The sequence below is a fragment of the Rhincodon typus genome, chromosome 9 (assembly GCF_021869965.1).
Source record: "Rhincodon typus isolate 14 chromosome 9, sRhiTyp1.1, whole genome shotgun sequence".
Taxonomy (NCBI): domain Eukaryota; kingdom Metazoa; phylum Chordata; class Chondrichthyes; order Orectolobiformes; family Rhincodontidae; genus Rhincodon; species Rhincodon typus.
The window spans coordinates 89597946-89618970 of NC_063340.1; the positions used below are offsets into that span (position 1 = coordinate 89597946).

Sequence of the window (21025 nt, forward strand, 5' to 3'; positions counted from 1 at the left end):
CAATATTGAAGGGCTTGGATAGAGTGGGCAGGGAAAGAGCTCCTTCCTCTCAGTGGAGAGGACAATTATCAAAGGGCCCAGGTTGGAGGTTGGAGGTATTAGAGACAAAGTGAGGAAAACAGCTTTCACCCAGAGGGTGAAACCAGGTGTCTAGTTTGGTGGTGGAAGCAGAGATCCTTTATTTAAAAGGTACTTGGATCTGCCCCCGAGACACTATAGCCCGTGAAGATACAGACCAGGTGCTGGAAGATGGGATTAGAATGTGCAGCTCATTTCTTTTCTGTTTGCAACTGTCATGGACAGAATGGGCCGAATGGTGACTTTCTATGCTGTACCTTTTCTCTGGTTCTATTGGTGTAACAGGACTGAGAGGCTCAAAGGCCTCCTTTAGTTCCTATATTCCCCTTCATGATGTATCAGAAGACTTCTCCCCCACTGCCTCCTTACTGTAGGTGGTCCATTCATTTCTTATTTGCACTGTTTTTGGGCAAGTATCTTTATTTCCTAGCTTTTGCCCCATTCACTTTTATTAAACCTTTGTGAATTTGTCAGTGAGGCTGTTTTGAATGCATCATTTTAACAAATTATTGGAGGTTTCCAGGCCCAACACCATAAATAAAACCTTGTGTTTCTCACTCTCTCAGGAGTCTTTCATTGTGTTCTACCTTTAAGCCAGCAGCAATGTCTAACTTTATCAGATTCCTTTTTAAAACACACACTATTTCTCGACGCCTCAGGAGGTTTCTTGTATTTATTGGATTCCAAAATTGATTCTCTATCATTCGTCCAATGATGTATCACTGAATGGGAATTTCTTCCCAAAACCAATTACAAACTGTCTTACTTGAAGAGTTTGCAATTCTGCAATGTTTAATGACTCTCGGCAATACAATTTCTCGTCTGTGACTGGAACACAGGCAGTACAAGAGCTGGCCAGCTCACATTGATCGTGGAAAGCATCTGTTAGATTGTAGCTCCAAGATGGTGGTGGGAGTGGGCGGGGGATGGCAGGAGGGGGTCTTCCTCCCCTGTCTGAACATCTATCAATCAGGGAACACTGAATAAAGCTTACAGATGTGCCATTTTGTGCTTTGGTCCTGATAGTTGAGCTGTCTACCAAGTCTCTGTTCAGGATCCAGGGTGAGAATCAAACTGGGGAACCTGAAGGAGGAGGAGGAGGGATGGACTTAAATGCATTAATGTTCCTCCATCACTTGTCTGTTAGAAATATGCCCCTCCCATCACTGAGCCTGGTATAAAAGCAGCTACACCACAGTTTTTGCTGTTAGTTACTGGCTGTCTGGGTGAATTTACTGGATTCCCTTCCATCCACCATTTGGATCTGAGCGTTCTCTTGCAGCCTCTCACCTCTCTCAGTACTGGAAAAGAGGGAGAATTGGATTTTATTTACAGGACCACTCGACAGGATTGAACAGTGAGTACCATTTTAGGTTTATTTTCGATGTTTTTCTTTGCCTCAGTGTGCAGGAGAGTCTCCCCCTCTGTCTTGGCCTTTATGTCTCTTTCTGGATTTTTCTTCCCAAAAGGGCTCCTCTGAAGTGAATTGGGTGGGATTTAGGTTTCATTCGCACGTGCTCCAAGCGAGCTAATAGGTCCTCGATGATATTATTGTGTTAGGAAGGTGGGGGGGATCCATCAAAGTTTACTGAGTGAGATTCTTGATTGGTTTGAACTGATTGAAGAAATTAGGTGGGATTTGTGTCGAATCAGCTCAGGGTCCAAGTGTTGGGAAGGTAATCCTGGCAGATTAGGGCTCATTCCCTGCATCGAGAAGCCAAGGTGGATCGAGCCTCGTGGCTTGTATTTCTTCAGCAAATGTATTTGTAGCTCCTGACCGCGCCCAGAGATCTTTCCAATCTCATGCTTCTCTCACACTTCGCTGAAGACACTGCAGTCTGACTGGCAAAGGGATTTAAATCAGGACAGAAAATCAAACGGTTGAAGCAAGAAATACTTCATTTTTCAAGAAAATCCTTGTCTGGAGTTGAAATCTAGTTTGGAGGGTTTTTTTGACATACAGTAAAAGTTTCCCACATTTTAGCTCCTGACAAAGCACTGAATAGTGCTTGAATTTTAGAAGGGAATAGTTGCCTGAATATATTGAGCAGAAGAAAGATCTTAATTCAGAATGTGTTTGAGTGGGAGAAGGAGCCCCCTTCACTCAGCTGTCCTTAAGGGAGAAAGTCCAATTGTTCGAATAAGAGTTTGTTATCAGTAAACATCATTTATTGAGATTCATCTGTAATTTTTATTTTCAAATAAGCACAGCGAGATTTTCATTTATAAGAGAGAGATCTTAAAACAAAGATGACTTACTTTTAAGGGCAGTATCTATCCAACAAATTTATTTCTCAAAGAATCCGACTTTTCAAGAGTGATCTGAGAGAGAGAATGAACAGACATTTGGTCAAACAGCAGTCTTTTAAAAGTCAGATTCCAGTTTCTGAGCTTAATTCTACATAAGGTCACAGTGAGGGAGATAAAGAGGCACAGAGTGGAAGTAAAATGTCAGACCATTTAAGTTTTGTTCTGATTGCTTGAGCAATATGAATACCATCTTTATTTGAAATTTGAAAGCAGCCCACACCATTTTATTTTGAAGAGAATTTCCACTGACTGCTGATTATGAGAGAGGGAAGAGCCTATTGTTATTATGGTCTTTCATTGTGTGTGTGTGTCTGTGTGTGTGTCTGTGTGCCTGTGTGTGTGTATCTGTGTGTGTGTGTGTTTGTCTGTGTCTGTGTGTCTGTATATCTATATGTGTGTGTGTGTTTGTCTGTGTCTGTGTGTCTGTATATCTATATGTGTGTGTGTATCTGTGCGTGTTTGTCTGTGTCTGTGTGTCTGTATATCTATATGTGTGTGTGTATCTGTGTGTGTTTGTCTGTGTCTGTGTGTCTGTATGTCTATATGTGTGTGTATATGTGTGTGTGTTTGTTTGCTGTGTCTGTGTGTCTGTATGTCTATATGTGTGTGTGTGTGTGTGTGTGTTTGTTTGTCTGTGTCTGTGTGTCTGTATATCTATACGTGTGTGTGTATCTGTGTGTGTTTGTCTGTGTCTGTGTGTCTGTATGTCTATATGTGTGTGTGTATCTGTGTGTGTTTGTCTGTGTCTGTGTGTCTGTATGTCTATATGTGTGTGTATATGTGTGTGTGTTTGTTTGCTGTGTCTGTGTGTCTGTATGTCTATATGTGTGTGTGTATGTGTGTGTGTTTGTTTGTCTGTGTCTGTGTGTCTGTATATCTATATGTGTGTGTATCTGTGCGTGTTTGTCTGTGTATGTGTGCCTGTAGGTGTGTGTGGGGAAATCAGCCCCTCAAATCCATACGACATAGGGAAATCTGGGCGCGGCAGACTTTCTGAGAGAGAAATCTGGCTCTTGATTTCTGTTTGTCCCAATCAGAAATCATGATTTTGATTTCAACCTAGAATTCTCAAGCTTGATTTTTATTGTCAGAGTAGCAAGTATGAACATTGAATTATACAATGGGGGAAAAAAAAATCAGTCATTACATAGTCGAGAAAGGAGAAGGATAGACAGTGTGTGAGAGAAGGGAAGGGAAAAGGAGGTCGTGAGGGAGAAAGAGACAGAGGGATCTGGAGAAAGGCAACAGTAAGAGAGGGGGGAAGAAGGAGAGGGTAAGGGAGATTGACAGATGGAGTGATAGAGAATGAGAAAGGGAGATATAGGGAGGGAAAGGATGGGAGAGAGGGAGGGGGAGAAGTGGATGGTGTGCAAGGCGTAGATATACAGAGAAAACAGAATGAGAGAGGAAAAGGGGTTTACTGTAAGGGAAGGAGGGAGAGGCAGAGAGAGAGGGAGAGAGGGAGAAGGAAAGGATGAGAGAGTAGTAGAAGGAGGAAAGAAGTGGAACAGAGAAGGGGGAAGAGAGGGAGGGAAGGCAATGGAATGAGGGAAGAAGAAGGGTTTGAAGGAGAGGGAGGATAAGTCCGATTAAATGCCTCATGTAGCTCACAAAGTGTCAAGAAAACACTACTTTTCTGAGATTAAATTAAAATGTGTTGTTAATCAAAAGGCAATACAATGAAACAACTGTAATCAGCACACATTAGAATTATTCCTGATCTGTTATTAGCAGAGTTTATTGTACTGTCCTTCAGTTACTCAGATTATATTGAACACATTACTTTTGCCAATGAGAATGTTGATTAAAAGTCGTGTGATTTATTTCAGACACGTATTGTAAGGATTGTAGAAGGAATAAGCAGTGGTGACGTATTGTAGTAGCCTCTCTCTGACTGTGTGTGTGTTCTGAAAGTGCAGGCAATCTGTGCTGGTGGTGAGCTTTAGTATTGCAATTTGGGCAACAATACGTTTCGAGTTACTGCACACGGTCAATTTATCTGCAATGCTCTGAATTAGACCACAAAAGGAGAAGGTTGCATGATTCCTCCACATTTGCTGAGACTGTTTCATGTTAAAAGGGATGCTTTGATTTTGTGTGTCTAAAGGATGCTTCAAATTGATTGTCAACGCTGCCTTGCTGTGACATTCTATTTCCCTCCAGATTATGTTTTGACATGCGCAGATACCAAACTGTTGAGTTCATAGTCACGCCTCCTGGAAACTCCAGTCAGACCAGTGAAAAGATCATTGCATTTGAGAACAAGGCCAGAGTAGGGACCAAGGATAGACATTAATAGATTGATGAAGGAACGCAGGAGAAACCAGAGAGCAGTGAGGCAGTGCAAATCACAACCACACAGGTGAATGACATTAGTGCAGTTCAGGGAAAGCTGGATAAACATAATGGAGAAAAGAATAGAAGGATATGCAGATCAGGTGGAGCGGAGAGGGAGATGAGAAGTTCACGTTGCATAACCGCCAATGTGGGCCAGTCGTGCTCAATGCCCTGGCTCAGTGATGGTTGTTCTATTTTATTGTTGTAAAAGTGCGACTTACCAACACTGCTTAGACAGCACCTCCCAAAGCTGTGACCTCTAACATCTAGAAGGATAGGGGCAGCAGATACATGTGAACTCCACCCCCTGCAAGTCACTCACCATCCTGACTTGGAAATATATCGTCATTCCTTCAGTGTCATTGGGTTAAAATCCTGGAATTCCCTGCTTAAGGGGAATTGTGGGTCAATCCACAGCACGTGGACTGCAGTTGTTCAAGAAGGCAGCTCACCCCCACCTTCTCAAGGGGCAACTGTGGATGGGCAGTAAATGCTGGTCTTGACAGTAATGTTTCCTAATTATACTACCTATATATCTATGTCATGCCTTTAAAGCATTGGAGCATCAGAAAGTGCTTCACAGGGATATTATAAAGACAACTTCTGACACTGAGACATGTAAGAAGACATTAGGTCAAATTATGTTTCATTGAAGTAGGAGGAATTATGGAATGTTATAGAGAAGGAAAGTGAAGTAAAGAGGTGGAGAGATTTATCCAGGGCATTTCGAGGCAGCCAATGGCCTAGTGGCATTACTGCTACCCCAGTAATCCAGAAACCTAGGTAATGTTCTGGGGACCAAGTTCAAATCCTGGCATGGCAAACAGTAGCATTTAAATTCAATAAAAATCTGACCAGTTGACTGCTGAGGAAAAGTCCATCTGGTTTGCCAATGTCCTTTAGAGGAGGGATCTGCTGTCTTTCTCTGGTCTGGCCTACATGTGACCCAGACTCACAGCAATGGGGTTGACTCTTAACTACCCAGTGGGCAATAAATGATAGTCAGTGACATCTTCATCCTGTGAAAGAAAAAAAAAGGTTCCTGAGCTTGCTGTCTAGCCAACTGAAGGCACAACCAGCAATGGTGGAGTGATTAAAATCAGAGTTACACAAGAGGCCAGAATCAGAGGAGCCCAGTAGTCATGGGAGGCAGGGGAAATGTATATAGCTGGAGGAGATCCCAGAGATAGGGAAGGGAGAGGAGAGTAGTCGAAAGCAATGATGCTCACATATTAGACAAGACGTTATATTATACATTTTGATTTTATATTAGAAGCTGCAATGTTGAATAAAAATGTTGTCCCTGTATTGTTAACCTTGAGTGACAAGCGAGTTTGAAGGTATGGGGTAAGTGGTCAGCAATGATCTGTTTGAATGCCAAAATGGTTCTTACTCCTAACTGGGTCATTCTCCTTTTGGTCACTGCGAAATTAAGAATGCTACGTATGATTGTGAAAGATACAATTTTGTCAGGCATCTTCTAACTTTGTTATTTCTATACTATACAGTTAAATAATTTTGATTGCCCCTGTTTCAGTGAGCCATTCTTGCTGACATAACAGCCAGATTGAAGGGGAATGATCTTGCTATTCCTGTTCAATAAGATATATTGAGCCCACTCACATAGCATCGCCTCCTACTGTTCTAGTGCAAAATTGCAGCTTCAACCCCAGACAAGTTTATCTGCTGTGATTGTCCATTTGGGTCAATTAGAAAGAATTCTGAGTCAGGACGCTCAATTAGTCCTGCAGAATGTCTTGTGCAGCTTTAATGTGGGACCCCTCTGTGGGATCCAGAGATAGTAAAATGGTGCTCATTAAACTGCTGGGTTCGGGGTACTGGGAATACTGGGGAAGTGAGACATCTTAAAGGCATCAGATCTCGAGGATGTATTAATCTTGCTTCAGTTACATTTCCAGCATTTGGTGGAATGATATTGAGTGATTTATCAGTCGAGGAACTGCCTTAATCAGATTTGGAAGAAATGATCATTTTTCTTCGAAAGGTCAACGAAACATTAAAAAACAAAAAGCATTTATTACACATTTTGATGAAATTTTGTACGTCTGCAAGATACCTAAATGTAAAAGATACAAACATTTAGAAGCAAAGATACAAACATTTAGAAAGTGGCCAGTAATTCTAGGGAAATGCAGAGGTCTGACTGAATGCAGGTCTCAACCATTACTCAGCTTTTTCACTTTTCATTCCTGTGACCCTGCAGAACAGCCATGACAACCCTCGATTGCGAATCATACGAGAAGAAGTTCAAAGATGTCACTTTGCCCCCTTTTGTGAGTGGGATGTCTTCCATTGTATCCTTCGCTAACTCCGCTGCCACCTTCGGTAATAAGGAGCTGGAGGAGTTGGAAATTGGGAAAGTAAAGGTTGATATTGAATTGGCCTACAAGGAGATGAGCAGGGCTGAGAAAGAGGCCAGGACTGTGATCGACTCGATGACAGCTGAGGCCCTGCAGCTGGCGGAGGACTTTGACAAGGCTCAGAGGGAGAGGAAGGAGCAGGAGGAAAGTCTCTGGATCAAGAAAGATGAGCTGATAATCCTGGAGAGTCATAGATACCAGGCCAATGATCAGCTTCAAGCTGCCAGATCATCCCTAAAACACAAAGAGACTGCCCTGGACACTGCAGAGGCTCGGAAAGGGGATAAAGTCACTGGAAGGGACATGGGAATTGGTTTAATATTCCTTGCTCCTTGCGTAGGTAAGAAGTGCTCAATATTCAATGATATAACACATCTACATGTTTAAAGAGAATTGAAGGATTGAGGGAGTAGCAAGATGTCTAATAGGGAGTGCCAATGCATTAGAAACAGATTCATCTCACATTGTCCATCATAGTATCTCTGAAGGTTTAGGTTCAAGGAGATTAAAAAGACAAAGGATCGTCTTAGAAACAACTATTTAATTGCCACACCACATTTGCAACATTTCAACCAAGGTCTTGTCTAATACGTCAGGTGGATAGCAAGGGCCCCCACTTTGACATCGGTGAAGAGAGCTCTCCCTGATGATCTGGGTTCCATTGTTGTCAAGGATTCTATGATAACAGCTGTCAAACCCACAATTTCCAACCTCTAAAAGAGAAATGGTGGCTGGTTGGTACTTTACCATCTCCAAATCCCATCCTCGGGCATCACCAGATATTCTGGTTATGAGGTTAGTCTGAGGCCATGGCCATGGCCCCTTGGTGCAGGATAATTTTGATTGTCTTTAACTAAACTGTTTGGACAATATCGCCACAGCGGGTCTGACTTGAACCTGAACCTCTGGCCGAGAGTTAGGATCATTAGCACTGTACCACAAAGTCGAGGAACGCTCACATAGCAATTATTCACAAACTTCCTTGTACTTTGTTTCAATTCTCCTCAGTTTCCTTGAGCTGATTTCCCATAGCTTCACTCAACAGATTGTCATGTTTTTTATAAGTAACCCCTCGAAAGACTGACTTGATTCACCACTTATTCAGGTACATGCTCCCTGCTTCCACCCCCTTCTAACTAAATAGCCATTAACATGGAGAAGGTCTAAAGAGATTGCCTGGTTTGATGTGATTGGTCAGCCACTATCAGTCAACACATAGTTCTTAGTTGAGAGATCCGTTGAAAGACAAAAAGCCAGACTCCTCCTAAAGAGGAGTAGGAGAGAATTGGTTCATAATCAGACAGGACAAGGGAGACATTATAGGGAGGATCATCCTCTGACAGTACAGTCACAAAGTTAATTTAAGGTCGCTTGTACGGTATCCTTTCAATGCAAATCCAGGGAGGTGATGGCCTAGTGGTATTATCGCTGGACTGTTAATCCAGAGACCCAGGTAATGTTCTGGAGACCTAGATTCAAGTCCTGCCATAGTGGAGTTTAAATTTGATTAAAAATCTAGAATTAAGAATCAATTAATAAAGATGAAGCTATTGCCAATTGTTGGGAAAAACCCATCTGGTTCATTAATGTCCAGATTAATGATATCCTTAGCTAAGGAATAATGTCCTTTAGAGAAGAAAATCTGCCATCCTTACCTGGCCTGGCCTACATGTGACTCCAGACCCTTAGCAATGTGGTTGACTCTTAACTGCCCTCTGGGCAATTAGGGATGGGCAATAAATACTGGCCTAGCCAGCAATGCCCTTATCGCATGAATGAACAAAAAATATTCCTGTATTAAGAAGACGTAACATAATGGAGCACAGTTCTCCCTCAATGTCACTTGTCTTTTGTTTTCATCTTCCAGGAATTCCAATGACTGTCAACTACAACAAGGAACTAAATACCACGAAAAAGTTGGTGAAGACAGTGGACGGTGAAATCAATCGTCTCCGAGCTGAAGTCAAGCAGAAAGAAGATGACATGCATAAGTACAACAATCAGATACCAGAGAAAAGCAAAGAGATCGAGAGATTGAAGGAGAGCCTGGCTCGGAAAGAAAGAGAGGTGGAAAAGATGGAGAGAGCATGTGGGCTCTTGGCTGATATGAAAAGCAAATTGAAATATTGCTACAACTACCTGTACAGTCTCCATGGGGCTGTGGAAGTGTTGTACACCTCCTGCCAGGACTTGTACAGTCTGGATCCAATCATGCCCATTATAGAGGAAGCATTGAAAACAATACAGAAGCAGAACTCCTACAATGAGCTACTAGCCTATAATGGTGATGTCCAGAAAATGGTCAAAGAGTTGAAGATGATACAGTATCGAATGAACATGAAGTAGAGGCGGGTTCTCCTTACAGCAAACAAACTGTTAACTGTCACTTATTAAGGAATGGATGTGGAATAACAAAGGAGGCTAAATCAAGGGAGGAGACAAGGGGAAATTTTCTTATTCACTGAGCTCTTGAAGATGAAACATATTGCTGAAAGGCTGGTAGGAGGGGGTTTGTCACTTTGAACAGGGAATTAGAGAAAACTTTAAAAGGAACAGCTTGCAAGATTATAAGAAAAGAGCAGGGCACTGGGATTTATTGGATAGTTCTTCCAAAGAACCAGCACAGGCACGGTGGCCTGAATGCTTCTTTTACCTGTGAAATTCCATGGGTCTATGAAGCAGGTTGGTGTAATCAGTCTGATTGTTAAGTCCAATTTGAAAATGCAGTGACCAAAGCCTCTGTTGGAATATGTGAATGTGAATGTCCACGAATGGGGTTAAGCTGGCGGGTATTGGGCAATGGATAGGCAAAATGTCCACAATTTTGACTTTCCTTCAGAACTAAAGAAGAGTCATATTGGTCTTGAAACATTAACCTGCTTCTCTCTGTTCAGATTACGTTCCACCATGACCCATATTGAAAATGAATGCATTAAATTCGTCTGGTTTACGGCTGATGAGAGAGGATGGTGAAGCTCCTAACTGATGTCCACTTAAACTTTTCCAGAAGGAAAATCTGGACCTGTCTGCTCAGCTCCACGCCTCAATCCAGATCGGTGAATCCCAATGAGAGGGACTCGAGAAACTGGACAGGGGGTAATAGGTGAAACAAAAGCCACCGTTCAGGGATGGTAACGAGAGAATGGATCAGGAGGAGACCATTCAGCCCCTCAAGGCTGTTCCACTGCCATTCAATCACACTGCGGCTGAGTGGTATCTCAAATACACTTTCACACTTCTTTTTGTTCCATTTCCCATCCCCAGCTAAAACTGATGCCCTGAAAGCTCCAGCAGATTCCCAGCTTTTTGGGAATGGAGTTCCAGTTTTCATTCCAATTCATATGAGGGATTTCTTCCTGACTTCACGTTTGAATGGACTGGCTCAAATATGAATGCCTGTTCCCACCAGATGAAATAGTTTCTCTGTGTTTACCCTATTGAAATACAATTAGATCACTCCCCAACTGCTTAAACCCTGAGGATTAAAGATTGGTTTATGAACCTGCCCCCCACCCCCTCATTTAGCCCTTTAAATCCCAGTATGAGTGGTGAATCTACACTGAAGCCCCTCCTTCCTGAAGTGCAGTGATGTGAACACAGTCTGACCTAGGCTTTGTATATCATTGGATTATTTCTAATGAATCCTGAGAGAAACTGTGCAAACCCCAAATCAAATTCCAAATGGACCAAGGCTGAGGGAAGAGCAAAGAGGCTGAGGTGGCTTCCAAGGTGAGAAGATTCCTTTGTGTACTGATTAAGGGGATACTGAGGAGCATGGACTAAATGGGAGGGTGGGGAGGTGGGCAGGGAATGCCACCAATGAATCCTGGGAATTCTTGAGATGATGTGACTCAACTGCCCAGATGAGCTTTGCTCACATGTCACCTTTATTAACTCCAGTGGAATCATTGAGGATTAGCCAAGTACCAATTTAATAAAGTTTGTAAACCACAGTTAGACAGAGGAATCACTGCTGGCAAATGTAACATGAGAATAGACTATATTAAAATTAAAGTTACAGTTCCAATGAACCACAGCCATTTATTGTTGAGAAATAGCCTCCTTTTTTATTCCTCTCCAACTTTAATATTAATCTCATGTGTAGAACCAGCTATTTTCACATTGTAATTTATCATATTCACATCAAAATCGTGATTGTGGTGAATGAGATTCTCCAGCTGCATATCGGAATGAATATAATCTTGATAATTAATGGATCTTTGCATTATTGTAATTGCCTGTTATTATCGGAATGGGTTTGTGAAGACCTGTCTTACTTCTTCAGAGTTAATTATTGTGACTTGTGGGATGACCAACTTGGAACAACTTGAAAAACGTGCTTGTAGCCACTGACTCACACACCCTTCCTCCTGTCAGAAAGTTCTTATCCTTGAGTTGTTATCTCCCTGTGGAGAATTGGTGGTGGGGAGAGGGGAGGAGCTCCTGGTGAATGGTTTATTAACAATGTGGTTGGGTAGGAAGGAATGGTTAAACTAATCCCTGGTTGCAACTGTCTTGTAGCACATTGGGCACTTCACCAGTTCCTGAGTCCCTTTTTTAACTGATCGCAATCTCTCGACATGTAGCTCAAAGTGATCTGGGTTTCTGGTGGAATAGGAGTCAGGGGTTTAACATGGTGGTAGCATGATGCCTACTGTGCCCAGGCTAATTTCAGCACCCTCCCCATTTGGTGGCAGGCTTCCTGGTCACTTATTCCATTGTTGCTTGTGGAAGCTTCCTGTGCACACATTGGCTGTCATCTTTCCCTGATACACAGCAGTGACTACAAATAAAAGCTGCCTCACTGCCCCTAAAGTGTTCTGAGGCTTTGACAGGCACTGTAGAAGTTCAAGTTCATTCTTTGAGGCAAACAATTGGAATGACAGAGCTGAAGAAACCAGCAATTCCAAGCCCCCAAATACAGGGTCAGCAGAAGAGGAGGGGAGACAATGGCCTAGTGGTGTTATCACTAGGCTGTTAATTCAGAGACCCAGATAATGCCCCATGGACCTGGGTTTGAATCCTGCCACTACAGATGGTGGCATTTGAATTCAATAAAATATCTGGAATTAAGAATCTAATGATGACTATGAATCCATTGTTGATTGTCAGGGGAAAAACCCATCTAGTTCACTAATGTTCTTTAGAGAAGGAAACTGCCATCCTTACCTGGTCTGGTCTACATGTGACTCCAGACCCACAGCAAGGTGATTGACTCTGAACTGCCCTCTGGGCAATTAGGGATGGGCAATAAATGTTGCCTAGCCAGTGATGTCCTCATCCCATTAATAAATTTTTAAAAAAAGCAGTGAGAGGGCTGTACAATTTCGAACAATTTTAACATTTAAACAATAGTATTGATTTCTCAGCTTTCATTGCTACACCATTGGTGGCCATGCTTTCAGCTACCTTGGCCCTCAGCTCTGGAACTCTCTGTCTCTCTCTCTCTCAGTCTCCCTCTCTCTCTCTCTCTCACTGTCACTGTCACTGTGTCTCTGTCTCTCTCTCTCTCTCTCTCTCTCTCTGTCTCTGTCTCTGTCTCTGTCTCTGTCTCTCTCTCTCTCTCTGTCTACCAACCTCTTAATCTTTCATTGAGATGTTTCTTAAATCTGCCCCTTTAGCTAAGCTTTGGTCCTCTGCCCTCAAGAGGCCCAGTGTCAAATTTTGTTTGATAATGTCCCGATGAAACATCTAGTGATGGTTTTACTCTGTTAATGGTGATATATAAATGAAAGTTGTTGTTATTTCACTTATTCAATGGCATCAACTGTTTAAAGTCACGTGTGTTGGAAGGGGAACGGATTGGAAGATGCTTTCTCAGTGCACCCTGATTGGTTAACACTTTGAGAATGATTTTATTTTGACCAGTTCCATGACTGATAACAATTCCTGACAGAATGCCCTGGTGTTAGGGAATTAGTTATCCAACAGCTAGTCCTGCAATTGAGAGAGAGCCTGTAAAATAATTATTTTTATTGGAGTGTGCAGACTGTTTTCAAGGATATTTGTTGGTTACGTGTATTGGAATATAAGATAACTTATCTATTTTTGATGACAGATTAATTTATGTAACTGAGGGTTATTGGTGGACTGTGTCAACAAAGTGCTGTGGGTTGCACTCTGGCCTCTGCAATAATGCCCACTGCCCATGCCAGTAAACAGCACAGGCAGCAGACGAGGATGTGAAGAACTCAGAGGCACTTGACCTGAGTGTCTCAGTAAAGATCGTCGGTGCAGGCCCAAGACCCAGGATCCTCAAGGTCGCTGGTTCAAATCCCCACCAAGATCAAGCTCTGAAACTGAATTTGGTATAACTTGAGGGTCTGGCACCAGGTAATTGAACGTCAAACCGTGTTGTAGAAACCCAACAGGCTCCTGAATGTCTCAGAGAGAGCCATCAGCTTCTGAATTGTATCTGGTTCCTGTGCTGTGTTATATGGCTGATGGTCAATGTTCTTGGGATGGATGGTAAACTCTGCCTTGTTAGTGTCACCGCATCACAAAGGATTTAAAGTGGGCTTGATTGCAGAGGCATCTCTACAACTTTAAGGAGAAAATGATGTCTTAATAAATGGTTTGTATTTTACTTCTCAATGATGTTTTCACACTGCATCTATGTAGAATGAGAACTGTTTCTATATCCCAGGCAACCACATCTTAGATAATGTTTCATAAAAATAAACGTTGGACCAATTTTCAGTGTCGTGTAGTTAATCATAAGTTTGATATGGTGAAGCTGGGGTGCAATGGAATCGCAGTCCCTCTGTACTTGAAGGTTTGTGGGCTTAAGCCCAAATCAGAGGCACCAGTGCAGTTCTGAGGGAACACTGCACTGTCAGAGGATGCTGTATTTCAGAGACAATGTTAAACTGACGTCCTGTCTGTTCTCTCACACTCTCACAGCCATTGTTCAAAGAGGAGAAGGAATGTCCTCCCCAGTGTCATTAGAGCCATAGAGGTTTACAGCATGGAGCCAGGCCCTTCGGCCCAACTTGGCCATGCCGCCCAGTTTTCACAATTAAATTTGTCTCATTTTCCTACATTTGGTCCATATCCCTCCATACCTATCCCATCCATGCACCTGTCTAAATGTTTCTTAAATGACAAAATTGTACTCGCTTCCATCACTACCTCTGGCTGCCCATTCCACATACTCACCACACTCCGTGTGACAAAATTTCCCCTCTGGGCCCTTTTTGTATCTCTGCTCTCTCAACTTAAACATATGTCTTCTAGTTTTAGACTTCCCTACCATGGGAAAAGGTTGCTGGCTATCTACTTTATCTATGCCTGTCAAGATTTTGGAGACCTCTATGAGGCCAGCCTACTATAAATAGAGTGCAGAAAAGATTTCCCAGGATGCTCACTGGACTGGGAGGGTTTGAGTTATAGGGAGAAGCTGGATATGCTGAGACTTTTGACCCTGGAGCGTTGGAGACTGAGGGATCCTGGCTGATATTTCTTCCACAATAACATTATGGCAGCAGATTGCCTGGTTGTCATCAAATTGTTTTTTTTGGGATGTTGCTGTGCATAGTTTTTGACAGTATTTCCTACAAGGTACTTCACTCATGTGTGAAACAATTTGGAATATCGTGGAGGTGAGAGGGGCACTATATAATTGTCTTTCTTTTCTAAACCTGCTCAGTTGAGAATATAATTCCACTGGAAGAGCTGAGTTGTCAGGCCCACACAGCCCGAGCACAACACTAGCATCGCCACGGCCCCGATGCTATATTCAACTTGTTACTTTCTTAATGAAACTTCAAACAACCGTGGCTTCCTTGTGGAGGAAGTGAATGGGGGGGGGGGGGGGGGGCAGATGGCGTTGGTCGGGGTTGTGGCGGAGGGGTTGGTTAATAGATAATGGAGGGACAGGGAAGAGGCGGGGGAATCGATGGACAGAAAGTGTGAGCACCCAGGCTAATCACTCATTTTATCCTTGTCTGAAGACATGAGGTTCAATTCCCACAGCCGCCCTTAAGACAATAACAAACAGGAACAGGAGTAGGCCATTTGGCCCCTCAAGCCTGCTCTGCTAATTAAGAGGATCATGGCTGACCTGATGTTCTTCATGTCCGCTTTCCTGCCCTTTCCCCATAACCCTCGATTCCCTGACTGATCGAGAATCTATGTATCTCAGCCTTAAATATACCCAAGGACTCTGCCCCCATAACTGTCTGAGGCAAGGAGTTGCAAAGACTCACAGCTCTCTGAGAGAAGAAATTCCTCCTCATCTCAGTCTTAAACTGGTGCCCCTTTATTCTGGGCCTAGACTCTCTCATGAGGTGAAGCATGCTGTCTCAGTTTTGGTGACTGTTTAACTCAGCATTCTGCCTGCACGTTTGCAGCCAGTGATGTGCGTCTACAGTGTCTGAGTGGGAGTGGCATCAGTCCAAAAGTGAGTTATGGAATTGACCCCAGTCTGGTTATTGACAACAACAGGAAGCTGTTGTTTGCTGTAAAAGTCCAATTGACTCATTAATATTCGCAAGGATGGACCGCTACAATCCTTCGCCATTCTCTGCTCGTATGTGACTACAGTCCAACAACAGGTGAGTAAGTGTTAATGTCCCATAGGTTAATCCCAGCTGCGTATTTGAGTGACTGAGGAGGGTTGAGGAGCCAAACAACATCCACTTTTGTTCCTTTTCTGATTAATGCTGCCAGATGAGTCACTCTCTTTCTACCACCTTTCACACAAGCCAACAGGACCCCACACATCTGTAAATCACCCTATGCCAAACTCCCCACTACCTAACCCCCATACTGAGGGAAACTGAGGGGAGCATGACTGAGATGTATAAAATTATGAGGGGCATAGACAGGAAGAAACAGCTCCTCTTGTTAGAGTCATACTGTCATACAGCACGGAAACAGACCCTTCGGTCCAACCAGCCCACGTTGAACATAATCCCAAACTAAACTAGTCCCACCTGCCTGCTCCTGGCACATATCCTTCCAAACCTTTCTTATTCATGCCCTTATCCAAATGTCTTTTGAACATTATGACTGTGCCCACATCCACCACTTCCTCAGCAAGTTCATCCCACACATGAACAACCCTCTGTGTAAAAAGTTTGCCCCTCATGTCTTTTTCACATCACTCTGCTCTCACCTTAAAAATGTGCCCCCGAGTCTTGAAATTCCCCATCCTAGGGAAAAGACAACTACTATTAACCCTATCTATACCCCTTATTATTTTATCAACTTCGATAAGGCCAACTCTCAACCTTCTATGCTCCAGTGAAAATTTGCCCCAGCCTATCCAGCCTTCCTTTATACCTCAAACCTTCCGTACCTGGTAACATCCTGGTAAATCTCTTCTAAACCCTCTCCAGCTTAATAATATTGTTCTTATAACTGGGCGACCAGAACTGGACCCAATATTCCAGAAGAAACCTCACCAATGTCCTGTACAATTTCAACATGACTTTGCAACTCTTATATGCAAAGGACTGAGCAGTGAAGGCAATTGTGCCAAATGCCTTTTTAACCATCCTGTCCATATGTGATGCAAATCTCAAAGAATTATGTGCCTGCACCCCTAGCTCCCTCTGTTCCACAACATTACCCAAGGTCCTACTATTAATTGTGTAAGTCTACCCTTGTTTGTTGCACCAAATGCAATACCTCGCATTTCTCCAGTTTGAACTCTATCTGCCATTTTTCAGCCCATTGACCCATTTGATCAAGATTCCACTGTAATCTTAGAAAACCTTCTTCCTTGTCTACTATACCACCAGTTTTGGTGTCATCCGCAAACTCACTAACCATGTCTTCTATATTCTCATCCAAACCATTGACATTAATGACCAATAAGAGAGGACCTAGAACGGATCCCTGTGGATCACTGCTGGTGACAGGCCTCTAGTCTGAAAAGCAACATTCCACCCCCACTGTCTATCTCCTGATGTTAAGCCAATTCTGTATCCAATTGGCAAGCTCACCCTGAAACCCATGTGACTTAACTTTACTAATTAGTCTACAATGCAGAACCTTGTCAAAGGCTTTACTAAAGTCCATTTAAACAATGTCTACTGCTGTTCCCTCATTAATCTTTTTGGCAACTTCTTCAAAAAATTCAATCAAGTTTTTGAGACACAATTTTCCCCGCACAAAACCATACTGATTTTACCTAATTGATTTTTGTCTCTCTAAACGTCCATAAATCCTATCTTTTATAATCATCTCCAAAAATTTATCCACAGCCAAAGTCAGACCCACAGGTCTATAGGTCCCTGGTTTCTCCTTGCACCTTTTCTTAAACAAAGGTACAACAATAGCCACCTTCCAGTCATCAGGCACCTCACCTGTAGTTATAGATGGTGAAAATATTTCTGCAAGGGGTCTCAAAATTTCCTCCTGTACTTCTCACTATATTCTGGGATACATTAGATCAGGTCCCAGAGATTTATCCGCCTTTATATTCTCTAAGACCTCCCAAACTTCCTCTTTTGCAATATGAACTGTTTTTAAAATATCAACATTTATTTCTCTGCATTCTCTAGCCTCTCTTTCTTCCTCCACAGTAGAAACTGACGTGAAATATTCGTTTAGTATCTCTCCCATCTCTTGGAGTTCAACACAAAGATGACCAAATTGATTTTTAAAGGGGCTGACCCGCTCTCTAATTACCCTCTTATTTTTAGCTACTTGTAAAATCTCTATGGATTATCCTTAAACTTATCTGCCACTGCTATCTCATATCCCCTCTTTGCCTTCTGGATTTCTTTATGAAGAATGCCCCTACACCCTTTATATTGATTAAGAGATTCAATTGAACCGAGTTGTCCACATCTGAAGTAAGATTCTCTTCTATTCTTGATTGGGGCAGAAGGTTTAGAGAAGATGTGAGGATAAATGTTTTCACCCACAGTGTGGTAACAGTGGTAGAAGTAAAAATCCTCACAACATTTAAGAAGCATTTAGATGTGCACTTGCAAAGCTAAGGGCCAAGTGCTAGAAAATGGGATTAGAATAGTTAGTTGGTTATTGCAGAGAATTTATAATCAGACAGGACAAGGGAGACATTATAGGGAGGATCATCCTCTGAGAATACAGTCACCAAGTTAATTTATGGTCTCTTGTACCATCTCCTTTCAATGAAAATCCAAGGAGGTGATGGCCTAGTGGTATTATCACTGGACTGTTAATCCAGAGACCCAGGTAATGTTCTGGAGACCTAGATTCAAGTCCTGCCATAGTGGAGTTTAAATTTGATTAAAAATGTGGAATTAAGAGTCAAATAATAACAATGAAGCTATTGCCAATTGTTGGGGAAAACCCATCTGGTTCACTAATGTCCAGATTAATGATATCCTCGCAGATTCGATGGACTGAATGGCCTCTTTCTGTGGTGTGGACCTCGATGACTCAATGACGTGCTGCTTGTGAGCCCATTTTATCCATTGAAAAACTGAACTTGCAAGCAGTATGTCATTGAGTATCCATTTTATCCATTGCAAAATTTAAATAAAAAGTGCTTTCTTGGAACTGGGATATTCCCCACCCCCAGAAGGCCTCAGGCTGATTGATATTTAGTTGACCCACTGTTAAAATAATACATGGGAATGTGGTCTTAAGTGCACACATATATTTATGGATTATGAGAATTGGGGAATTGAATATTTAGACAGATCCTGGATTGCAAAGAGTTCATCATGTCACTGCTGGAACTGGAAAAAGAGCTTTGATCAGCTGTTTTCTTTATAAAAGCTCAAGTGCACCTGGGAGATAAAAAAGCTTTTAAAAGAGGAATAAGGATTGCTTTTATGGTCCACAATTGCAAGTTGAACAGACTTGAGTTTTGGAAGTGGCCCTGTGTTGAAGGTTGCCGAGCAACAGCCTCTGAACCTTAAATCTCTGAGTTTTACAACAAAGTTTTTGTTATGTCAATGAGAGGGAAGCATCCAAGAAGTTGACAGCAAGAAAAAAGAAACAATTTCTGGAACAGAGATAACCTACAGCAAGACAAACTGTTTTAAAAATAATAAAGCAAATCCAAATTATCTCTGCAGAGCAGTAATGTCTGTCATGCGCATGAGAGCATGTGTGTATATGTGAGTATGAGTGAGTGTGAGTGTGAATTTGAATGTGAGTATGAGTGTGTGAATGTGTGTATATGTGAATATGTGAGTGTATGAGTGAGCGTGAATGTGAGGATAACTCAGGAGATATTATTAGAGATGTTGGAAATCGTGAGGGTAAGAAAGCTAGCATAAAGGCACTTTACCTGAATGCTCGTAGCATTTGTAACAAGGTTGATGATTTAACGGCACAAATCATCGCGAATGAATATGATTTGGTAGCCATTACGGAGACATGGTTACAGGATGGTCACGACTGGGAGTTAAATATCCAAGGGTACCAGACTGTTCGGAAGGACAGACAGGAAGGTAAGGGCGGTGGTGTAGCTCTGATATTCAAGGATGCCATCAGGGCGGTGCTGAGAGATGATATAGGTTCTATGGAGAATGAGGTTGAATCCATTTGGGTGGAAATTAGAAATTCTAAGAGGAAAAAGTCACTGATAGGCGTAGTCTATAGGCCACCAAGTAACAACATCACATTGGGGCAGGCAATAAACAAAGAAATAACTAATGCCTGTAAAAATGGTACGGCAATTATCATGGGGGATTTTAACCTACATGTAGATTCGTCGAACCAGCTCGGTCAGGGTAGCCTTGAGGAGGAGTTCGTTGAGTGTATCCGTGATAGTTTTCTTGAACAGTATGTAATGGAACCAATGCAGGAGCAAGCTATCCTAGATCTGGTCCTGTGTAATGAGACAGGAATAATTAATTACCTCATAGTTAGGGATCCTCTTGGAAGGAGTGATCACAGTATGGTTGAATTTAGAATACAGATGGAGAGTGTGAAGATAAAATCCAATACCAGTGTCCTGTGCTTGAACAGGAGGAACTACAATAGAATGAGGGAGGACTTGGCTAAAGTAAACTGGAAACAAAGATTTTATGGTGGGACAGTTGACGAGCAGTGGAGGACTTTCAAAGCAATTTTTCAAAGTGCTCAGCAAAAGTATATTCCAATGAAAAGGAAGGACTGTAAGAACAGTGGTAATCTGCCATGGGTGTCTAAAGAAATAAGGGAGGCTATCAAATTGAAAGAGAAGGCATACAAAGTGGCCAAAAACAGCATGAAACTAGAAGATTGGGAAAACTTTAAAGGTCAACAGAAAGCCACAAAAAGAGCTATAAGGAAAAGTAAGATAGAACATGAGAAAAAACTAGCAAAGAATATAAAGACAGATAGGAAAAGTTTCTATAAATATATAAAACGAAAAAGAGTGGCTAAAGTAAACGTTGGCCCTTTAGAGGATGAGAAGGGGAATTTAGTTATGGGATATGATGAAATGACCGAGGCATTGAACAGGTATTTTGTATCGGTCTTCACAGTGGAGGACACTAATAACATGCCAGTAATTGACAAAGAGACGAAGGTAGGTGAGGACCTGGAAACAATCATTATTACGGAAGAGGTAGTGTTGGGCAAGCTAATGGAGCTAAAGATTGATAAGTCTCCTGGCCCTGATGGAATGCATCCCAGGGTACTAAAAGAGATGGCGGGAGAAATAGCAGGTGCACAGGCCAAAATTTCCAAAATTCACTGGACTCTGGGGCAGTCCCAGCAGATTGGAAAACAGCAAATGTGATGCCACTGTTTAAAAAGGGAAGTAGACAAAAGATGGGGAATTATAGACTGGTTAGCTTAACCTCTGTAGTGGGGAAGATGCTTGAGTCTATTATCAAGGAAGAAATAGCAAGGCATCTTGATAGAAATTGTCCCGTTGGACAGACGCAGCATGGGTTCATGAAGGGCAGGTCATGTTTGACAAAGCTTTTGGAATTCTATGAAGACATTACGAGCGAGGTGGATGATGGGGACCCAGTGGATGT

General features: G+C 42.3%; 1 protein-coding gene across 1 annotated transcript; it reads left to right on the forward strand.

Annotated features, from left to right (window-relative positions):
- The first annotated feature begins 1300 nt into the window (after positions 1-1300).
- LOC109924918 lies at positions 1301-12148 on the forward strand. The gene is made up of 3 exons (XM_020524894.2): positions 1301-1435; positions 6950-7446; positions 8974-12148. The coding sequence occupies exons 2-3, from the start codon at positions 6957-6959 to the stop codon at positions 9450-9452; spliced, it is 969 nt and encodes a 322-aa protein (XP_020380483.1). The 5' UTR covers positions 1301-1435; positions 6950-6956; the 3' UTR covers positions 9453-12148.
- Positions 12149-21025: the final 8877 nt, after the last annotated feature.

Bases quoted from the DNA above. Each gene is read 5' to 3' on its own strand.
- LOC109924918 (XM_020524894.2), top strand. From the start codon at position 6,957: ATGACAACCCTCGATTGCGAATCATACGAGAAGAAGTTCAAAGATGTC. The intron at 7,447-8,973 runs GTAAGAAGTGCT...TTCATCTTCCAG, and splicing joins ATTCCTTGCTCCTTGCGTAG to GAATTCCAATGACTGTCAAC.